Genomic DNA, 21,153 nt, shown 5'->3' on the forward strand with positions numbered 1-21,153 from the left:
CGGATCCGCAAAACACATACGGACGTCTGAATGGAGCCTTACAGGGGGGTGATCAATGACAGGGGGGTGATCAGGGAGTCTATATGGGGTGATCAGCCCCCTGTCATTGATCACCCACCTGTAAGGCTCCATTCAGACGTCCGTATGTGTTTTGCGGATCCGCGGATCCGCAAAACACATACGGACGTCTGAATGGAGCCTTACAGGGGGGTGATCAATGACAGGGGGGTGATCAGGGAGTCTAATATGGGGTGATCAGGGGTTAATAAGGGGTTAATAAGTGACAGGGGGGGTGTAGTGTAGTGGTGTTTGGTGCTACTTACAGAGCCGACTGTGTCCTCTGGTGGTCGATCCAACCAAAAGGGACCACCAGAGGACCAGGTAGCAGGTATATTAGACGCTGTTAACAAAACAGCATCTAATATACCTTTTTGGGGTTAAAAAAATCGCATCTACAGCCTGCCAGCGAATGATCGCCGCTACTCGTTTACCTCCCGATCCTGTGAACGCGCGCTCCTTTGTGCGCGCGTTCACAGGAAATCTCTCGTCTCGCGAGAGGACGCGCCGATGCGTCCAGGAGGAGCAGATTGACCGCCCGCAGGCACCTTAGGTCAATGCGGTTTACTGCTTTTACGGGAGTTGCGGTCGGAGGTGCCATCGGGTCCCCGTGAGGCTGTAAGGGGGACCCGATGGCATGGAAGGCAGCACAATGCCTTCCTTAGGCATCGGCGCTGCCTTCCGGTGACGAGCCTGTGAGATCCAGCCCCCTGGATCTCAAAGGCAGAAAGCTGTATGAGTAATACACACTACAGAAGTATTGGAATGCATTGTAAAGGGGATTAGACCCCCAAAATAAAGTTTTCCCCCCAAAAAATTAAAAGTTTCAAGTAAAAAAAAAAAAAAAAAAAAAGTCATTTCCCCCAAATAAAGTTAAAAAAAATTGGTTAAAAATAGGAAAAAAGAAAATGTTGACATATTAGGTATCGCCGCTTCCGTATTGACCAGCTCTATAAACATTATAAACATATCACATGACCTAACCCCTCGGATGAACACCGTAAAAATTAAAAAATAAAAACGGTGCTAAATAAACCATTTTTTTTCACCTTGCATCACAAAAAGTACAACAGCAAGCGATCAAAAAGGCGTATGCCCACCAAAATAGTACCAATCTAACCGTCACCTCATCCCGCAAAAAATCAGCCCCTACCTAAGACAATCGCCCAAAAAATTAAAAAAAAACTATGGCTCAGAATATGGAGACACTAAAACATAATTTTTTTGTTTTAACAAAGCTGTCATTGTGTAAAACTTAAGCAAATTTAAAAAAGTATACATATTAGGTATCGCCGCGTCCGAAATAACCGTAAAAAAATAAAAATAAAAACGGTGTAAAAAAAGCCATTTTTTGTCACCTTACATCACAAAAAGTGTAATAGCAAGCGATCAAAAAGTCATATGTACCCAAAAATAGTGCCAAACAGTCATCTCATCCCGCAAAAAATCAGACCCTACCTAAGATAATTGCCCAAAACCTGAAAAAACTATGGCTCTCAGACTATGGAGACACTAAAACATTATTTTTTTCTTTGTTTCAAAAATGATATTATTGTGTAAAACTTACATAAATAAAAAAAATTGTATACATATTAGGTATCGCCGCATCCGTGACAACCTGCTCTATAAAAATACCACATGATCTAACCTGTCAGATGAATGTTGTAAATAACAAAAAAATAAACGGTGCCAAAACAGCTATTTCTTGTTACCTTGCCTCACAAAAAGTATAATATAGAGCAACCAAAAATCATATGTACCCTATACTAGTACCAACAAAACTGCCACCCTATCCCGTAGTTTCTAAAATGGGGTCACTTTTTTGGAGTTTCTACTCTAGGGGTGCATCAGGGGGGCTTCAAATTGGACATGGTGTCAAAAAACCAGTCCAGCAAAATCTGCCTTCCAAAAACCGTATGGCATTCCTTTCCTTCTGTGCCCGTACAGCAGTTTACGACCACATATGGGGTGTTTCTGTAAACTACAGAATCAGGGCCATAAATATTGAGTTTTGTTTGGCTTTTAACCCTTGCTTTGTAACTGGAAATAATATATTAAAATGGAAAATCTGCCAAAAAAGTGAAATTTTGAAATTGTATCTCTATTTTCCATTAATTCTTGTGGAACACCTAAAGGGTTAACCATGTTTGTAAAATCAGTTGTGAATACCTTGAGGGGTGTAGTTTCTAGAATGGGGTCATTTTTGTGTGGTTTCTATTATCTAAGTCTCACAAAGTGACTTCAGACTTCAGCTTTTTCTGAAAAATTTCAAGATTTGCTTCTAAACTTCTAAGCCTTGTAACATCCCCAAAAAATAAAATATAATTCCTAAAATGATCCAAACATGAAGTAGACATATGGGGAATGTAAAGTAATAACTATTTTTGGAGGTATTACTATGTATTATAAAAGTAGAGAAATTGAAACGTAAAAATTTGCAAAGTTTTAAAATTTTTGGGTAAATTTGGTATTTTTTTATAAATAAAAAAGAGTTTTTTGGACTCCATTTTAGCAGTGTCATGAAGTACAATATGTGACGAAAAAACTAGCTCAGAATGGCCTGGATAAGTCAAAGCGTTTTAAAGTTATCACCACATAAAGTGACACTGGTCAAATTTGCAAAAAATGGCCTGGTCCTTAAGGTGAAAATGAGCCCGGTCCCTAAGGGGTTAAAGGAAATCTGTCACCAGGATAATTGCTATTGAAGTAAAGCCATGGCCTAATAGCACTTATCTTATTTCAAGATGTGCCTTTGTTCCAGCAATAGATGTTTTTATCCTCTGAAAATCCAATTTATTTGGTATGCAAATGAGCCAGTAAGGTGCCCAGAGGGGCGTCACTCTTGCAGGAAGGAGCCCAGACACGCCCCTGCCGCAATGTGTCCACCCTCAAAAGACTAACTTAAACCCGGCCCACAGGTCCCGCCCCTGATCCGGTTAGGCCACGCCCCCTCCCACTCCTGAGCCGACGGGTATTGATAAAATGAAGGTAAAAAAATCAACTTCTGTCAGCTGCAGGGGTGCAGCTCACACCCAGACAGCACAGTGCTGCTGTCTTAGAGTAAGCTGTTCAAAAGGACACACCCCTAATCTAGTTAGGCCACACACCCTCCCACTCAGCCAATAGAGATTTAAAAAAAGGAGATTTTTTGTGAAACTCACCTGTAAAATCTTTTTCTCGTCTTTTTCATTGGGGGACACAGACCATGGGACACAGACCATGGGTATAGCCTAGGCCATTACCAGGAGGAGACACTATGCAAATAAAGAAGAAAGCTCCTCCTCCACGGGCTATACCCCCAGACTCCCACAGGAGGACCTCAGTGCGTGCAAAAGCAGTAGGAGAAGGAGACCAGAAACTTTTCAAAAGAAAAAACATAAAGGAATACCGCCATCGGACCGAAACCATAAGGTCCCGACATAAATGAACCAACCCCTCCTGCAACAGACAAGAATGGGTGTGAGCTGTGTCCTCCAATGGAAAAGACGAGAAAAAGATTTTACAGGTGAGTTTCACAAAAAATCTCCTTTTCTCGCCCATTCCATTGGGGGACACAGACCATGGGACGTCCCAGAGCAGTCCATGGGGTGGGAAAAAGATCAACACCGCCAGAGGGGCACGTCCAATGGTAAAACAGGAACCACTGCCTGCAATACCTTGCGCCCGAGGGCAGCATCAGCCGATGCCAAAGAGTGCAGTTGGTAAAACCTTGAAAAGGTATGTAAGGACGACCAGGTTGCCGCCTTACAAAGTTGCGAAGCAGATGCTTGATTACGCCTAGCCCAGGAAGCCCCCACCGAACTGGTGGAGTGAGTGGTAACCCCCACCGGGGGAGCTCTGCCACGGGAACGATACGCCATGGCAATAGCCGTCCGAATCCACCGAGCCACAGTGACCTTGGAGGCCGCCAGACCCTTACGAGGCCCTTCGGGAACCACGAAAAGGGAGTCAGAACGGCGGAAGGGGGCAGTCACCGAAAGGTACACACTCAAAGCACGGACAACGTCCAGGGAATGTAGAGCGCGCTCCTTGGGGTTCGCTGGAGAAGGGCAAAAAGAGGGCAGGACTATGTCCTCATTAAGGTGGAAGGCGGAGACCACTTTGGGCAAAAAAGAAGGTACCGGGCGCAGCACCACCTTATCCTTGTGGAAGACCAAAAAGGGCTCCCTAGAGGAAAGAGCCGCCAGCTCCGACACCCTCCTGATAGAGGTGATGGCCACCAGAAAAACCACTTTCCAGGTGAGCAGAGTCAGGGAAATCTCCCTCAGGGGTTCAAAGGGAGCCATCTGGAGGGAAGACAGAACCAGATTGAGATCCCAGGGGGGCAGAGGAGGAACATACGGAGGAACCGAATGCGCCACCCCCTGCAAGAAGGTCCTCACAGGCCCGAGCAGAGCCAGGGACCGCTGAAAGAAAATGGCAAGAGCCGAAACTTGACCTTTTAGAGAGCTCATGGACATTCCCAGCTCTAGGCCCGACTGGAGAAAGGAGAGGACCACCGGAACAGAGAAACGAAGGGGGAAAACGTCTAGTTTCTCGCAAAAGGCAAGAAAGGTCTTCCAGGTACGTTAGTATATCCGGGATGAAGCTGGCTTCCTGGCCTTGATCATGGTCTTCATGACGGAGTCCGAGAAGCCCCTCTTCTTCAGGATGGCAGTCTCAACAGCAACGCCGTTAAACGAAGCGACCGTAAATTCTAGTGGAAGATCAGTCCTTGAGACAGCGGGTCCTCTCTGAGAGGAAGAGGCCACGGAACGTCCGCCAGCATCCGAGTGACCTCCGAGAACCAGGCACGGCGAGGCCAATCTGGGGCGATGAGGATGGCCGGAATCCCTTCTACCGCGATCCTGCGAAGAACCTTTGGGAGTAACGGCAGCGGTGGAAAGACATAGAGGAGGGCAAAATCTCGCCACGGAGACACCAGAGCGTCCACCCCGTACGCCTCCGGATCCTGAGCTCGGGCCAGGAACGTGGGAACCTTGTTGTTGAGTCTGGATGCCATCAGGTCCACGTCCGGTTTGCCCCAACGATGACAGACGTCCTCAAATACGTCCGGGTGCAGAGACCACTCTCCCGGATCCACCTTGTTGCGACTGAGGAAGTCTGCCGCCCAGTTGTCGACCCCCGGGATGTACACCGCCGACAGAACTGGAACGTGAGTCTCCGCCCACTGAAGGATCCCTCTCACCTCCTGCATCACCATCTGACTTCGGGTCCCGCCCTGATTATTGATGTAAGCCACGGCTGTGGCATTGTCCGACTGGACTCTTACCGGGTGACCCACCAGGAGAGAAGTCCAATGAGAAAGGAAGAGGAAAATTGCTCTGAGCTCCAGAATGTTGATCGGAAGGCAGGCCTCCACCGCTGACCAAACCCCCTGAACCGTCCACGTCCGGAGAACGCCACCCCAACCCAGGAGACTGGCGTCGGTGGTGACGACCGTCCAGGAGATTGGAAGCAGGGACCTCCCTGAAGTCAGGTTGCGAGAGGAGAGCCACCACGGGAGTTCCACGCGAACCCGAGGAGGCAGGCGGATCCGAGAGTCCAGACCTCGCGATGTCTTGTCCCAGGAGGACAGGATCACCTGCTGCAGAGGCCGAGTGTGAAACTGGGCAAAGGGGAAGACTTCGAAGGAGGCCACCATCAGCCCCAGAGCCTGCATGCGCTCCCAGATGGAGAGATACCGGGAGTGCAGAAGACGAGACACCGACTCCTGAATCCGAGAGGACTTGGCATCCGGAAGGAATACCCGGGCTGCCGCAGTGTCCATAATCATCCCCAGGAAAATCACCCTCTGGGAAGGACGAAGAGAGGACTTCGGGAAGTTGATCAGCCAGCCGAACTATTCCAGAGTCTGGACAGTGATTCGGACGCTGTCCTCTGCCTGGGAAAGGGACGGAGCCTATAAGTATGTCGTCCAGGTAGGGCAACAGAGATATGTCTCTGGTACGAAGAAGCGCCATGAGCAGCGCCAAGATCTTGGTAAATACCCTCGGGGCTGTCGGTAGCCCAAAGGGAAGTGCGACGAACTGATAATGACGTCCCCCAATGGCGAAGGGCAGGAATCTGAAGTGAGATTTTGCGATAGGGACATGCAGATAGGCGTCCCGGATGTCCACAGACGCGAGGAACTCCCCTGGAAGAAGAGAGGCAATAACGGAGCGGAGGGATCCCATCCGGAACCTCCGCACCCTCAGGGACTTGTTTAGCAGCTTCAGGTCCAGGACCGGGCGCACTGAACCCTCCTTTTTTGGCACTACGAATAGGTTGGAGTAGAACCCAGCGCCTTGTTCCTGTAGAGGGACTGGGGCAATTACTTCCCTGTCCAGAAGGGAAGAGACCGCTTGTAATAGGTCCGAGGCCCGAGTCAAATCCCCCGGAATCCGAGAAGGGAAGAAGCGTTCCGGAGGCCTGGAAACAAACTCTATTTTGTAACCAGAGGTTACAACTTCCAGGGCCCAGGCGTCCTGGATGTGAGCTCTCCAAACCTGCTGAAAGGAAAGCAGTCGCCCCCCCACTGCAAAAGGTGGGGGCGCCCCTTCAGGCGGAGGACTGCTTGGGGTCCGCGGGGCGGGCAGAACTCCCCTGGAACTGTGCCTGCGGGCGCCAGGAGGGTTGGGGCTTAAAGGAAGGCTTCTTGTGGGAGTCCTGAGAGCCACTGGAGGAGGGGGCCGTCGTAGACCTGGAAAAGGAGAAGCGACGAAAGGACTGGTTCCTAGGACCAGGGGACTTAACTCTGAAGGTGCGCTTGGATCTAGATTGGGACAGGTGGGTGCTCTTGCCCCCCGTAGCGTCCGAGATAATCTCGTCCAGCTTAGCACCAAAAAGCCTGGAACCCGCAAAAGGGAGGTTAGTGAGAGAACGCCTTGAGGAAGCATCAGCGTCCCAAACCTTCAGCCAGACTTCCCTGCGCTGCGTGACCGAGAGAGCCGAAACACGCGCAAAGAGGGTGCTGACATCCAAGGAAGCTTCACAGAGGAATTTTGTCGCCTGAGACATCTGGAGGACAAAGTTCAAAGTGTCCGCAGAGGCATCCTGTTCCGTGAGGTCCTGAGAGTGGCGCTGCAACCACACCGAAAGTGCCCTGGCCACCCAGGCTGAGGCGAACGCGGGCCGCAGCCCTGTGCCTGCTAGCGTGAAGATGGCTTTGGAAAGAGAATCCAAACGCCTGTCAACGGAGTCCTGCAGGGAGGAACCGTCCAAGACCGGTATGGCCGTATTCTTAGCCAATCTGGCCACTGGCGGGTCGACCTTGGGTGAGGAAGACCACTGCTGCACGTTCTCTGCCAGAAATGGATAAAGAGTATCCATGCGTCTTGTGGCAGAAAAACGGTGATTAGGGCGGTCCCAGGCCTTAGAAAGGACCTTGGCAAATTCGCCATGGATGGGGAATGCGACAGCCTCTGGTTTCCTGGAATAGAAAAGGGGGAATTCCTGGCTACTGGTGGATGGAGGGTCCCCCTGGATATCAAAGGTGTCACGAACCGCTGTGACCAAGTCCGCCACCATGGTGGACAGTTTAGGCGACGGCTCCAGCTCAGTGTCTTCGTCCGAGCTGGATCATTCCCCTTCAGACCTCTGGTCCCTGCGAGGAGGGGGAGAGTCTGAGTTCGCCTTCAGGCGAGGGGGTGAAGCAGAGTCATCCGAGGAGGGATGCTGCTGCGCACGCTGCCTCTTAACAGTGGAGCGTCCCCTGTGGGAAGCACTGTGAGGTGGAGCGGTGCTAGCCACAGTATCCGTGGCTGCCATGCGTTCCATAAAGGCCATGGCGGCACGTGAGACTGGGGCTAAGTCCGCGGCCGCCCTAGATATGGCAGAGGCCCAGGAGGGTTCCGCGGACTCCGAAGGGGCGGAAGAGGGACTGGGCTGAGGGAGAGGAGGAGGAGGAGGAGGATGACGACGATGACGATGATCCTGTCCCGAGGCAAGGCAAGCACTACAGGCACCTGATACAGATAGAGGCAAACAGCAGACCTTGCAGGACCCCAGTGGAGCCTGAGGAGCCGCCTTAGAAGACTTTTGGGGGGCCCCTGGTTTTGGCATGATGGCGACACCCAGACAAATCGGAAGGGTCAGGGTCTCATACCGTTTGCAGCAGCAGATGGTAAGTAAAAAGCACCCTACCGCGACCTGAGAGGAGCTGGAGGAGCAGCCACGCGAGGAGAAGCGCTGAGGTGAACGCAAGCGCCGGAGCAGAAGCATTAGGCAACGCCCCCTAGTCGTGTCACCAATAGCGCGAAACCCGCGCGCGCGGGAAGTACAAACCCCCGAAAATGGCAGTGGGAGAAAGAACGGCCAGCGGACCACAGAGCGGCGCAGGTAGCATACCACTGCAGCGGAAACATGATGCGAAGTTGCCACTGCCCCAAGATAGGAATCACTCTCTCTCTCTCACTCCCCCATCACCAACGCCATCAGGCAGGCCCTAAGTGTCACACAGAGGGGGGGGGGGTCTGCAGGAGAGCCGCATATACTTATCTGCGTCCTGCAGTCTTCACCCTCTGCTCCACACCAGCGGGGTACACCTCTTCAGTCAGCTGGCACAAGGAGTGGCAGTGATCTGGATAGAGGGCAGGAGTAGGTGACCCTGGAACTGGTAGGCCGCCGGAGCTGCAAGTTGAGCCCGGTTCCATTTATCTTCTGGGGGGGGAATGGAGGTAGCCGGGGACGCCATTTCGACCCCGGCACTCGCTCCAATGAGAGACCAGGGCAGCCCCATGCTGCCATGTGTCCTCTGTTGAGAAAAAAAACAAACGTGAGTAGAAAAAACTGAAGTGTCAACCTCCTTATCCGACACTAAGCAAGAACTGAGGTCCTCCTGTGGGAGTCTGGGGGTATAGCCCGTGGAGGAGGAGCTTTCTTCTTTATTTGCATAGTGTCTCATCCTGGTAATGGCCTAGGCCAGTGGTGGCAAACCTATGGCACAGGTGCCAGAGGTGGCACTCAGAGTCCTCCCTGTGGGCACCCACATCCTGGAATAAGTCTGTGGTGTACCAATATGCCATAGACTTTTCCTGCCATTCATCAGCGCAGGGCGCACTATGAACAGCCCAGGCAGCGCACTGAATGTAGGCAGGCTATTATAGCTAAATGATAAAGTACATAGAAGATATATGATATTGGACTGTAGTGTTTAGGGTAAATTGGCACTTTGCGATAAATAAGTGGGTTTTGGGTTGCAGTTTGGGCACTCGATCTCTAAAAGGTTCGCCATCACTGGCCTAGGCTATACCCATGGTCTGTGTCCCATGGTCTGTGTCCCCCAATGGAATGGGCGAGAAAATGAAGTTAAAAATCAACTTCTAGGTCCCGGTAAGCCACGCCCCGATCAGGTTAGGCCACCGCCCCTTCCACTCCTCAGCCGACAGGGATTGAAAAAACTTCTAGATCCTGCTGAGCCACGCACCTGATTCAGTTAGGCCACTCCCCCTCCCACTCCTCAGCCGACAGGGATTGAAATATTGAAGTTAAAAATCAACTTCTGTCAGCTGCAGAGGTGGGAGGGAGGGTGACTTTCTCCCTGCAGCTCACACTCAGACAGCACACAGCACAGTGCTGCTGTCTTAAAGTGATCTGTTCAAAAGGACACGCCCCCAATCCAGTAAAGGCCACTGTTAAGGAGGCGGGTCCCTATGGAGGTCACTGTCAAGGGGGTGGTGTGCTGTGAAACTCACTGTTAAAGGGGAAGGCTGCTGTAAAGGTCACAGTTAAGGGGGTGGACTGCTGTGGAGGTCCAATTTTAAGGGACGGGGCACTGTGGGGGGGGGGGGGGGGTCAGTGTTAAGGGGTGGGGTGCTGTGGAGGTCATTGTTAAGGGGGTGGGGTGCTATAGATGTCATTGTTATAGTGGATAGGGTTGATCTCTTTTAACAACACACACAAACATTAAATGAAATAGATTAAATATACCTGAGCGAAGCTGGGTCCTTCTGCTAGTACAAAATATAATTTATACTGGGGGCATTATTATTGCTTGAGACACTAATATTTGGAGTGTTATTATTACTGGGGGCACTAAGGTGGCATTTTAAATACCCAGGGCATAATTAATACTAGGGGCACTGTGGGGGGCATTATTATTAATCAAGGAATTATAGGGGGCACTGTAGGGGCAGTACTATTAATAAAGGCACTGTCGGGGGCATTTTTCATACTGGAAGCACAACAGGGGCATTGTTATTGCTGGGGGCAGGCATTACTGTAACTGGGGACACTATAGGGGGCATTAGCATTTCTACTGTATATTATTTGGGGGCATTGAGGGGCACAGTATTGATGGTAGCAGCAGGATGACAATGTTACCATGGTTGGAATATGATGGAAATTTGAGGACTCCAAGATGTTGGTGTGTCAGAGATGGAACATGGCTGCAAGGTGTTATCATGTGTTATCTGGTCGTAATGGAGAAGATGAGGAAAGAGTGTCTACATCAGAGGAGACGTCACTGAGAGAAGTCATCATGGCAGATTGATCCGAGTGGAGAAGATGAGAAAAGTCACTGGATGTAAGAGGTATGTGGTGCTGTATACACCTTTATGTATGATAATGATGAAACACCAGTTAGAGTGCTGAAGGTAGGATTGACTCTGTGCTATTGCCTGTGTTTTAACTCTTCATGCCCTTTCTCCATATATTAATTAGATACGGAGGAAAAGGAGGACGACAGGACATGGTAGTTGGCACTGGCCACCACAGAGGTGCAGCTTCTAGGAAGATAATTGGTTCTACTGTGCTGCACTGAGCCAAATAAAAAAAATTGCAGCACAATATACTGTTCCCTCTATGGTATTTCTGGCCCCACCAACTTGAGTTGACCCTGCCTACTCATGTTGGCCCCACCTTCTGTCAATCTGGGCCCACCTACAACATATTGCCACTTTTAGGCTTTTTTCCAGGGCCATTTTAAATTCCCAATCCACCCCTGCTTTGGGCCAATTATCAGGAATGAGTGTTTGAATGAAAGTTCCAACACCATAATTGACCTACTCCTTGGCCTATGGAAAAAAAAAGCCCTAAATGCAACTTACACAGTGCAAAAAAAAATTATACATAATATATGGGTATACGTAGCAAGTTCACAGACAGAACGTCATAACCAGCCAACCATTACAGGGAACACTGGTCCAAAAGGGCTCATGGCAGTCCAGGATCCCCACCTCCCTCGTTCCGGAAAAGGCTGAAAGTCAGGTAAATAAAGCACAGCAAAAACAGTGCACTTTTCAGGATTAGCAAAAGATTTTTTTTTTCTTTCTAAAAACCGAACAAAACCTGTTGATAGATTGTGTCTTGTATTGTAACTCTGCTTCATTAAATTGAATAGGGCTGACTGGCAAACCAACACACAACCTGTTTATTGACAATATATGATTATCAAGAAAGCAGCAATATGAATTAGCTTTCTAAGCATAAAAACATTATTTTCAGTATGATAAGGCTATAGACATTTATTATGGGTTAAATGAGGAAGAAGAAAAAAATATCTGAAGAAAAAAAATCTGAAAGTCTCTCACAAGATTCTAAACCTGGGATCTCTTCATGCAAGGCAGACCACCTACCTCCAGGCTACAGACTTATCATATTGAGAACTCAGTTATTTCTATACTTAGAAATATAATACATATTACTGGTTTCATTCATATATTGTGCCTGTGAATAAACCAGCAATATGTATTAGCTTTATAAGCAGAGAAATACATTCTTCTCAATTAGGAAATGCTACAGTACAGTGTCTGTAGCATATCATAGGCTGGCACAGGCGGTAAAATAAACTAATCATCATCTCGGTGACAGAGCCAGGCAGCATACATCTAGGGACAAAGGCCAGAGGAGGCCTGTAGTGTATCACTGCCAACCACATGGAGGTAATTATTTAAAAAAAAAAATATTTGGCACCATGCTGTTGGGCAATTATGGGAAGAGGAATATGGGAGAATCTACTGGGGCCACTAAATAGGGTATTTTTTGCACTGGCACGAATTATAAGAAGGCATTTTTTGTGATGGTGCACATTATAACGGGATATTTTTTGTACTGGCCCACATTATAAGGGACTATTTGCACTGGCACACATTATAAGGGGGGTTTGTTTGTACTTGCATACATTGTAAATGGGTATTTTTTTGCACTGGCGCACCTTATAAAAAGGTATTTTTTGTACTGGTGCACATTACAAGGGACTATTTGCACTGGCACACATTATAAGGGGGTATTTTTTGTACCAGCGAACATTATAAAGGGGTAACTTTTGTATTAGCAAACACAATATAAGGGAGTATTTTTGTACTGGCACACATAACAAGGAAGATTACTACTAGTGGGGGAGCATTCAGAGCATTATTACTAGTATTAGCTTAATGGGAGCATTATTACTATTGGGGGCACTGTTAACACTAAGTGCACTCTGGCAGATAATTCTATTGGTGAGACTTTGGGGAGCACTATTAATGTGGGTGGCAACCTGGCACAGTATCAGCTTAGGACAATTATTTTTGGGGAACATCATGTTTACAGCACTATTAGTATCCGGGGCACTATTTGCTGGGTGCAGTTATTTTTTAGGGCACTGTGTGCCAATAATTATTGAAGGGGCACTGTCTGTGTGGTACTAGTATTTCTAGGGGGACAGCTTCTGCAGTATAGTATTGGGGAGCACAGGATAGGGTGTTCAGAAGGTGAGAAGATGATGGAAAAGTAGAAAACTAAGGGTCCATTCACACATCCGTGTGTGTTTGGCGGATCCACGGACACCAGCAAAGTGCGTTCCGCATTTTGCGGACCGCACATTGTCGGCACTAATAGAATATGCCTATTTTTGTCCGCAATTCCTGATCCGGGCAGCACATCGTGCTGCCCCATAGAAATGAATGGGTCCGCAATTCCGTTCCGCAAAATGCGGAACGGAATTGCGGACGTGTGAATGTCCGTTTGTCAAACTCTGCAGAGATAAGAGCTGGCTAAAATAAATCATCATGGTGGTCTGGTCTGAATGGAGAAGATTAGGAAAGAACATCTACATCAGAGGAAAAGTCATTGAAAGTAAGAGGTATGTGGCGCTGGTATTACCCTGTATGTTTTGTAGCGATGTATGTAATATTTTCCAACTATGTCTTTAAGGCCATGAGCAAGTTGAATGCAATAGACTTGCAGCGTGTTAGTGAGAGGTCCCTTTTGGCCTCCGCTGCTCTGACAATATCACACAGTATTATTCTGATTTATAATGCTATGTTACCTTTAGAATCCTGGATTGGATTGTATTATACTGACAGCATTAGGTCAGTGTAATTCTGTAGATTTCAGGATTTTTACCTGTGCAAAATCCACCATGTATTCCACGTGGTCGCTATTTGCATATTGTATAGCATAGAAAATACCACCGTCTGCATCCGTTCAGAACGGATTCGTTTGTATTATCTTTAACATAGCCAAGACGGATCCAGTGTGATACTAGACTAAGACACACAGATTTTGGGGTGGATTTGCCTGTGGTGTAGAATTATGCCACATGTGAAAGCTACATACTGTAGTTATATGAGTCGTGCAACATTTCATGTAATGTATTTCAAGGGTGTCACATGCGAAATGCTGCAACAGTCGCAAGAAATCTAGTAAAGTTTTTTGCTAATGTTGTCGTAGTAGCAGCAGCATGTCACATTGGCACATTATTGAAATACAGTACATGAAATATCGCACCATTTTTTGGCACGCAACACATGCTGTCGTGTTGCCCTAGCCTTATTCAAAAGCTCAAAACACCTCTACAAGGCTACAGCCTGGACCATGTGCAATGAGTCAGATCTATCAATGTACATACTGTTTGTGAAGGTCCAGTGTGCAAGAGGATAAATGAGAAAACAATCTTCATCTATCCTGCTCTGTGAAAAGTAAGGCTACTTTCACACTCGCGTTCGGTGCGGATCCGTCATGGATCTGAACAGACAGATCCGTTCAGATAATACAACCGTCTGCATCCGTTCACAATGGATCCAATTGTATTATCTGTAACATAGCCAAGACGGATCCGTTTTCTATTGTGCCAGATTGTGTCATAGAAAACGGATCCGTCCCCATTGACTTACATTGTGTGTCAAAACTGATCCGTTTGGCTCAGTTTCGTCAGACGGACACCAAAACCCTGCAGTCAGCGTTTTGGTGTCCGCCTCCAAAGCAGAATGGTGACGGAACTGATGCAAACTGATGCATTCTGAGCGGATCCTTATCCATTCAGAATGCATTAGGGCAAAAATGTTCCGTTTTGGACCGCTTGTGAGATCCCCGAATGGATCTCACAAATGGAAAGCCAAAACGCCAGTGTGAAAGTAGCCTTATGCAGATGAGTTAAATCCACAATATTATTGGAAGCATAACCTACATATGTAACTTACTTTGTATAATGCATTTCACAAACAACACTTTTCCAATCTTCATATCCTGTAATATTTCCTCCTTTAACTATGACTTTATCTTCATTCACTTTGAGGCCAAAATCCTTAGATATAATAACATGAAAGCATATTTCAAGATCCTGATCCCTGCAGAGAAAATAAATAAGCACGTGAAAAATGTATAGGGAGTGCAGAATTATTAGGCAAGTTGTATTTTTGAGGATTAATTTTATTATTGAACAACAACCATGTTCTCAATGAACCCAAAAAACTCATTAATATCAAAGCTGAATATTTTTGGAAGTAGTTTTTAGCTTGTTTTTAGTTTTAGCTATTTTAGGGGGATATCTGTGTGTGCAGGTGACTATTACTGTACATAATTATTAGGCAACTTAACAAAAAACAAATATATACCCATTTCAATTATTTATCTTTACCAGTGAAACCAATATAACATCTCAACATTCACAAATATACATTTCTGACATTCAAAAACAAAACAAAAACAAATCAGTGACCAATATAGCCACCTTTCTTTGCAAGGACACTCAAAAGCCTGCCATCCATGGATTCTGTCAGTGTTTTGATCTGTTCACCATCAACATTGCGTGCAGCAGCAACCACAGCCTCCCAGACACTGTTCAGAGAGGTGTACTGTTTTCCCTCCTTGTAAATCTCACATTTGATGATGGACCACAGGTTCTCAATGGGGTTCAGATCAGGTGAACAAGGAGGCCATGTCATTAGATTTTCTTCTTTTATACCCTTTCTTGCCAGCCACGCTGTGGAGTACTTGGACGCGTGTGATGGAGCATTGTCCTGCATGAAAATCATGTTTTTCTTGAAGGATGCAGACTTCTTCCTGTACCACTGCTTGAAGAAGGTGTCTTCCAGAAACTGGCAGTAGGACTGGGAGTTGAGCTTGACTCCATCCTCAACCCGAAAAGGCCCCACAAGCTCATCTTTGATGATACCAGCCCAAACCAGTACTCCACCTCCACCTTGCTGGCGTCTGAGTCGGACTGGAGCTCTCTGCCCTTTACCAATCCAGCCACGGGCCCATCCATCTGGCCCATCAAGACTCACTCTCATTTCATCAGTCCATAAAACCTTAGAAAAATCAGTCTTGAGATATTTCTTGGCCCAGTCTTGACGTTTCAGCTTGTGTGTCTTGTTCAGTGGTGGTCGTCTTTCAGCCTTTCTTACCTTGGCCATGTCTCTGAGTATTGCACACCTTGTGCTTTTGGGCACTCCAGTGATGTTGCAGCTCTGAAATATGGCCAAACTGGTGGCAAGTGGCATCTTGGCAGCTGCACGCTTGACTTTTCTCAGTTCATGGGCAGTTATTTTGCGCCTTGGTTTTTCCACACGCTTCTTGCGACCCTGTTGACTATTTTGAATGAAACGCTTGATTGTTTGATGATCACGCTTCAGAAGCTTTGCAATTTTAAGAGTGCTGCATCCCTCTGCAAGATATCTCACTATTTTTGACTTTTCTGAGCCTGTCAAGTCCTTCTTTTGACCCATTTTGCCAAAGGAAAGGAAGTTACCTAATAATTATGCACACCTGATATAGGGTGTTGATGTCATTAGATCACACCCCTTCTCATTACAGAGATGCACATCACCTAATATGCTTAATTGGTAGTAGGCTTTCGAGCCTATACAGCTTGGAGTAAGAAAACATGCATAAAGAGGTTGATGTGGTCAAAATACTCATTTGCCTAAAAATTCTGCACGTAGTGTACACTGGTTTTATTGAAACAGAACATTTCCACTGGAACATACTGCATCATGTATGAAAACTAGCACAGTAAAGAAGATACATCAGATAACTCCCTGGATCAACGACCCCTCTCTAGTAGCTATAGCCTGTAATATTATTACGCTCCAGAAATACATTCAGGCCCCTCTTGAACTCTTTTAGTGAACTCATAGAAACATAGAATGTGTCGGCAGATAAGAACCATTTGGCCCATCTAGTCTGCCCAATATACTGAATACTATGAATAGCCCTTGGCCATATCTTATATGAAGGATGGCCTTATGCCTATCCCATGCATGCTTAAACTCCTTCACTGTATTTGCAGCTACCACTTCTGCAGGAAGGCTATTCCATGCATCCACTACTCTCTCAGTAAAGTAATACTTCCTGATATTACTTTTAAACCTTTGCCCTCTAATTTAAAACTATGTCCTCTTGTAGCAGTTTTTCTCCTTTTAAATATTCTCTCGTCTTTTACCTTGTTGATTCCCTTTATGTATTTAAAAGTTTCTATCATATCCCCTCTGTCTCGGCTTTCTTCCAAGCTATACATGTTAAGGTCCTTTAATCTTTCCTGGTAAGTTTTGTCCTGCAATCCATGTACCAGTTTAGTAGCTCTTCTCTGAACTCTCTCCAAAGTATCAATATCCTTCTGGAGATATGGTCTCCAGTACTGCACACAATACTCCAAATGAGTTCTCACTAGTGCTCTGTAGAGCGGCATGAGCACCTCCCTCTTTCTACTGGTAATGCCTCTCCCTATACACCCAAGCATTCTGCTAGCATTTCCTGCTGCTCTATGACATTGTCTGCCTACCTTTAAGTCTTCTGAAATAATGATCCCTAAAATCCCTTTCCTCAGATACTGAGGTTAAAATACCTGCGGATTATTAGAACAATGCTCCCGATGATCACTGGCTTGCAATCTGCGGCAAGTCTACAGTGATCACGTGGGGCACTTGGAGCGTGAAGATAGGGGCGCGCTCACGCACGGGAGGGAGAGCAGACAGGCAGGCATCGCGGACGGCGCATGCGCAGCCTTGACAAGCGCGGTCCCGGCGACTGAGCCGGCTGCCAATTACAGTGCATAGAGGCGGCGTTAGGGCAGGGGAGGTACAGCCAGAGGTGAGGGAAGGGCTACCCCCTTGACTTCTAGCGTGACTGTTGGAGCAGGAAATCATAACTTTATAAGACGATTTTTTTAATGCATATACAGCGCATGAAAGCAGCACAAGGATGTATAAGAACACACTGAAGATGATCTATAAGGTACTGTTGCTAGTTTATAAAGTGAAAATGAGGTGAAAGGTTCGCTTTAATGTTTGTGTGTGCCGTTGAAAGATATCGACAGTATCCCCCATAACAGTGACCTCTACAGCACCCCGCCCCTTTAACAGTGAACTCCACAGCTCCTCGCCCCTTAACACTGACCCCCGCCCCCAGTGCCCTGTCTCCTTAAAATGGGACCTCCATAGCAGCCCATCCCCTTAACTTTGACCTTCACAGCAGCCTACTCCCTTGACAGTCAACTCCTCAGGGGCCTGCCCCCTTAACAGTGACCTTACAGTACCCAGCTGCCTTAACAGTGACCTCCACAGCAGTTGCCCCTTTAATAGTGGCCCCTGCCTTCTTAACAGTGACCTCCACAGTGCCCGCCCCTTTAACAGTGACCTCCACAGCGCCCTGCCCCTTATATGGTAGGATTACACGAGGACAAGTGTCGCGCAACATTTCGTCTCAACAATGTTTTATAATGATAGGCTATGGTGTCGCACTGCGACATGCTGCAACTGCAACATGACAGTCGCAAAAAAATCCATCCAAGATGGATGCATGTAGCAGTGTAGTCGTGGCCTATGTGTCGCGCGACTTATTGTCGTCCTGTAGCCTTAGCCTAAAGCTGACCTACAGCAGTGAAGAAAAATGGCTGGGTTGTTATGGAAACCTGGAGTAAAACTGTGTGTATGTGGAGACTAAGAGCCTGTGAGCTTCTATTGGCTCATAAGGGACACGTGACGTGTGTATGGCAGTTGGGATTTGAAGAGAAAAACTTGCAGGCTTGTATTGGGCTAATGTAGGTCACTTTTTTTGGCGAATATCTCAAGAACGGTACGTCCTAGAGAGCTGAGACTAAACCTTCCTGGACACCTGATGTACCTGTGTGCCAAATTTGGTGAAGATCAATCCAGTCGTTTGGTCGCGCATAAAGAACAGACATACAGACGTCCAGACAGACAAAAAACTCATATATATATATATATATATATATATATATATATATATATATATATATATATATATATATATATATATAAAGATAATATACCAGATCATGTCTGTACTTGAGACCCAATAGATATCGTGTACCTAATGCAAATATCCGGAATGCTTTTTGTCCCAAATGCTTTCTTTTATGGCCTTAAAAGAGTGTGTACCATTATTGTGGGACACCCTGAAGGCCTACCTGAGGGGATGTTTGAAGTCCTCTATATCCTATGTAAAAAAGGATGCGTCTCGCCAGGAATTAGACCTGCACACCAAATGTAGGGAGGCCGAGGCCTCTTTTTGCTCTGATCCCACAGAAGGGAATAGGATAGAATGGATGACTAAGGGTAGGTCATATATGCTATATCTTAAGGAGAAAAGTGAGCGTAAAGTATTTTTCATGAAGCAACAGTCATTTGAATCGGGTGATAGAGCGGGTAGGCTTCTGGCTCAAATTGCTAGAGCCAATCAATCGTCCCCCCCGGTACTACGAATTTTTAACCCGGAGGGACAGTTGGTGGAGTCCGGAGAGGGAATACTTGACGGATTCAAACGGTTCTACCAATCACTGTACAGCTCGGTTGCTCAATACACGGAGAGGGATCTGAATGACTACATTTCAGAGGTGGAACATCCTAGGCTAAATGTGGCGGATAGAGCCCTACTAGATAAGGACATAACCCTGGAAGAAATCCAGTTAGCCATCCATGATATACCAGCTGGGAAGGCACCGGGCCCGGACGGGATCCCGATAGAAGTTTACTCAAGGTACAGTGAGATTCTTAGCCCTCAACTCCTTAAAATGTATTCAACATCATTAAGGCGTCATCAGCTACCTGAGACCATGTATGATGCCACTATTGTGGTCATATTGAAGCCGGATAAAGACCCAACTGCGTGTGGCTCCTACAGGCCAATATCATTGCTAAATTTAGACTACAAAATTCTGACTAGGTTACTAGCCTCCCGTTTAAACAAAGTGATTACGTCTATAATACATCAGGATCAGGCAGGGTTCATGCCGGGGAGAACCACCTCTGACAATATCAGGAGAGCCCAGGTCATTGCTCAGATAGGAGTAGCGGAGAGTCGTGAATGGGCCCTGGCGTCACTTGATACGGCCAAGGCCTTTGACTCTGTGGAGTGGCCTTTCCTATTGCGGATCCTGAAGGAATTTGGCTTTGGACCGGGGTTCATAAGGTGGGTTGAGATTTTGTACCAGAGACCTAAGGCAAATATATTAGTGAATGGAACCCAGTCAGATTCATTTACTTTGCATAGAGGCACAAGACAGGGCTGCCCCCTTTCCCCCCTCTTGTTTGCGGTGGTGATTGAGCATTTAGCCTTGCGTATCAGGCAGGATGGATCCTTCATAGGGATATCTAAAGGAGATAGAGAGGAAAAGGTTGGCCTGTACGCGGATGATCTCCTCCTGTTTATGGATGAGCCTGAGCGGACCCTTCCCAGGGCAATTGAGGTAATAGAGAAGTTTGGCACATACTCGGGCTTGCTCATAAATTGGACGAAATCAGCTATTATGCCTCTTTGGGATCATGGTTGGCCAGAGTGTATAAATAATCTACCAGTAGTGGATCAGTTTAAGTATCTTGGCATTGTGATCACAAAAGACCCATGTGTGTCTGTGGCAAAGAATATAGACCCGATAGAGTCCCTATTTATTGATAAATTTAAGACATGGAAAGCATTGCCGATCTCGGTGATGGGGAGATTGAATCTAGTTAAAATGATTCTGCTTCCCAAAGGTCTGTATCTTTTGTCGCACGCATGCGCCCCGGTACCCAAGACATTTTTTGACAGGTTGCACTCCCTGATTACGGCTTTTGTTTGGGGCAAGGCTAGGAGGAAGCTTTCACAGAAAGTGCTACAGAGGTCCAAGACAAGGGGTGGGGTGGCTCTACCTGATTTTTTCCTATATTATTTGGCCAGCCAGCTGAAATATATAGCGGCTTGGGTTAGACAGGGAGATCTACCTGGGCCGGAGTACTGGTTGAGGGAACACCTTAGTCTATCTACTCTATGGCCGGTGTTGGAGTCTCCAGGCACAGTTTCCAAGAGGTTACTTCTCGCCCATAGACTGGCTAATCAAGTATGGAAAGCGGCAAAATTCAACTCCTATGTAGATTTACCAGATGTGGTTCCACTTTGGGACAATCCCATGTTTTCACACTTGATAACGTTAGAGGGCTCGATGACATGGAAAGGGTGTGGGGTGATGACACTGGCTGAGCTATATGATGGAGGTGTAATGCGGACTATGCAGCAACTACAGGAGAAGTTTGAGATTCCCCACTCTTTATTTTATAGGTACCTTCAGTTAAGACACGCCCTGAATGCTCAGTTTAGAGGCACGAATCGCAGTATTTCTAAGTATCCATTAATAGGGGTGTTGAGATCGCAGGGACCTAAGGGCATCATTTCTATACTGTACACAAACTTGCTGGGTGATCGCATGATTCTACAACCACTGGTGGTAGAAGCGAAATGGAAAGCTAACATTCCAAATCTTGAAGCTGAAGACTGGGAGGAGGCTATGTTGGTACCCAATAAGGTTTCCCCATCGGTAAATAATAGGTTGACACAATTGTTCATATTGCATAGGAGCTATTTGTCCCCCCTTCGACTGTATAAGATGGGGAGATCGCCCAGCAGCGGGTGTCATAGATG

General features: G+C 46.9%; 1 protein-coding gene across 1 annotated transcript in view; it reads right to left on the reverse strand.

Annotated features, from left to right (window-relative positions):
• The window catches only part of LOC121005713 (E3 ubiquitin-protein ligase RNF213-like), a 98,748-nt gene that overhangs the window by 20,107 nt on the left and 57,488 nt on the right, over positions 1–21,153 (reverse strand). Inside the window, exon 8 of the mRNA XM_040438508.1 lies at positions 14,439–14,585. Within this exon, the coding sequence (XP_040294442.1) occupies positions 14,439–14,585 (147 nt within the window). The remainder of the gene's footprint in view (positions 1–14,438; positions 14,586–21,153) is intronic.

This window comes from Bufo bufo, chromosome 1 (genome assembly GCF_905171765.1).
Source record: "Bufo bufo chromosome 1, aBufBuf1.1, whole genome shotgun sequence".
Taxonomy (NCBI): Eukaryota; Metazoa; Chordata; class Amphibia; order Anura; family Bufonidae; genus Bufo; species Bufo bufo.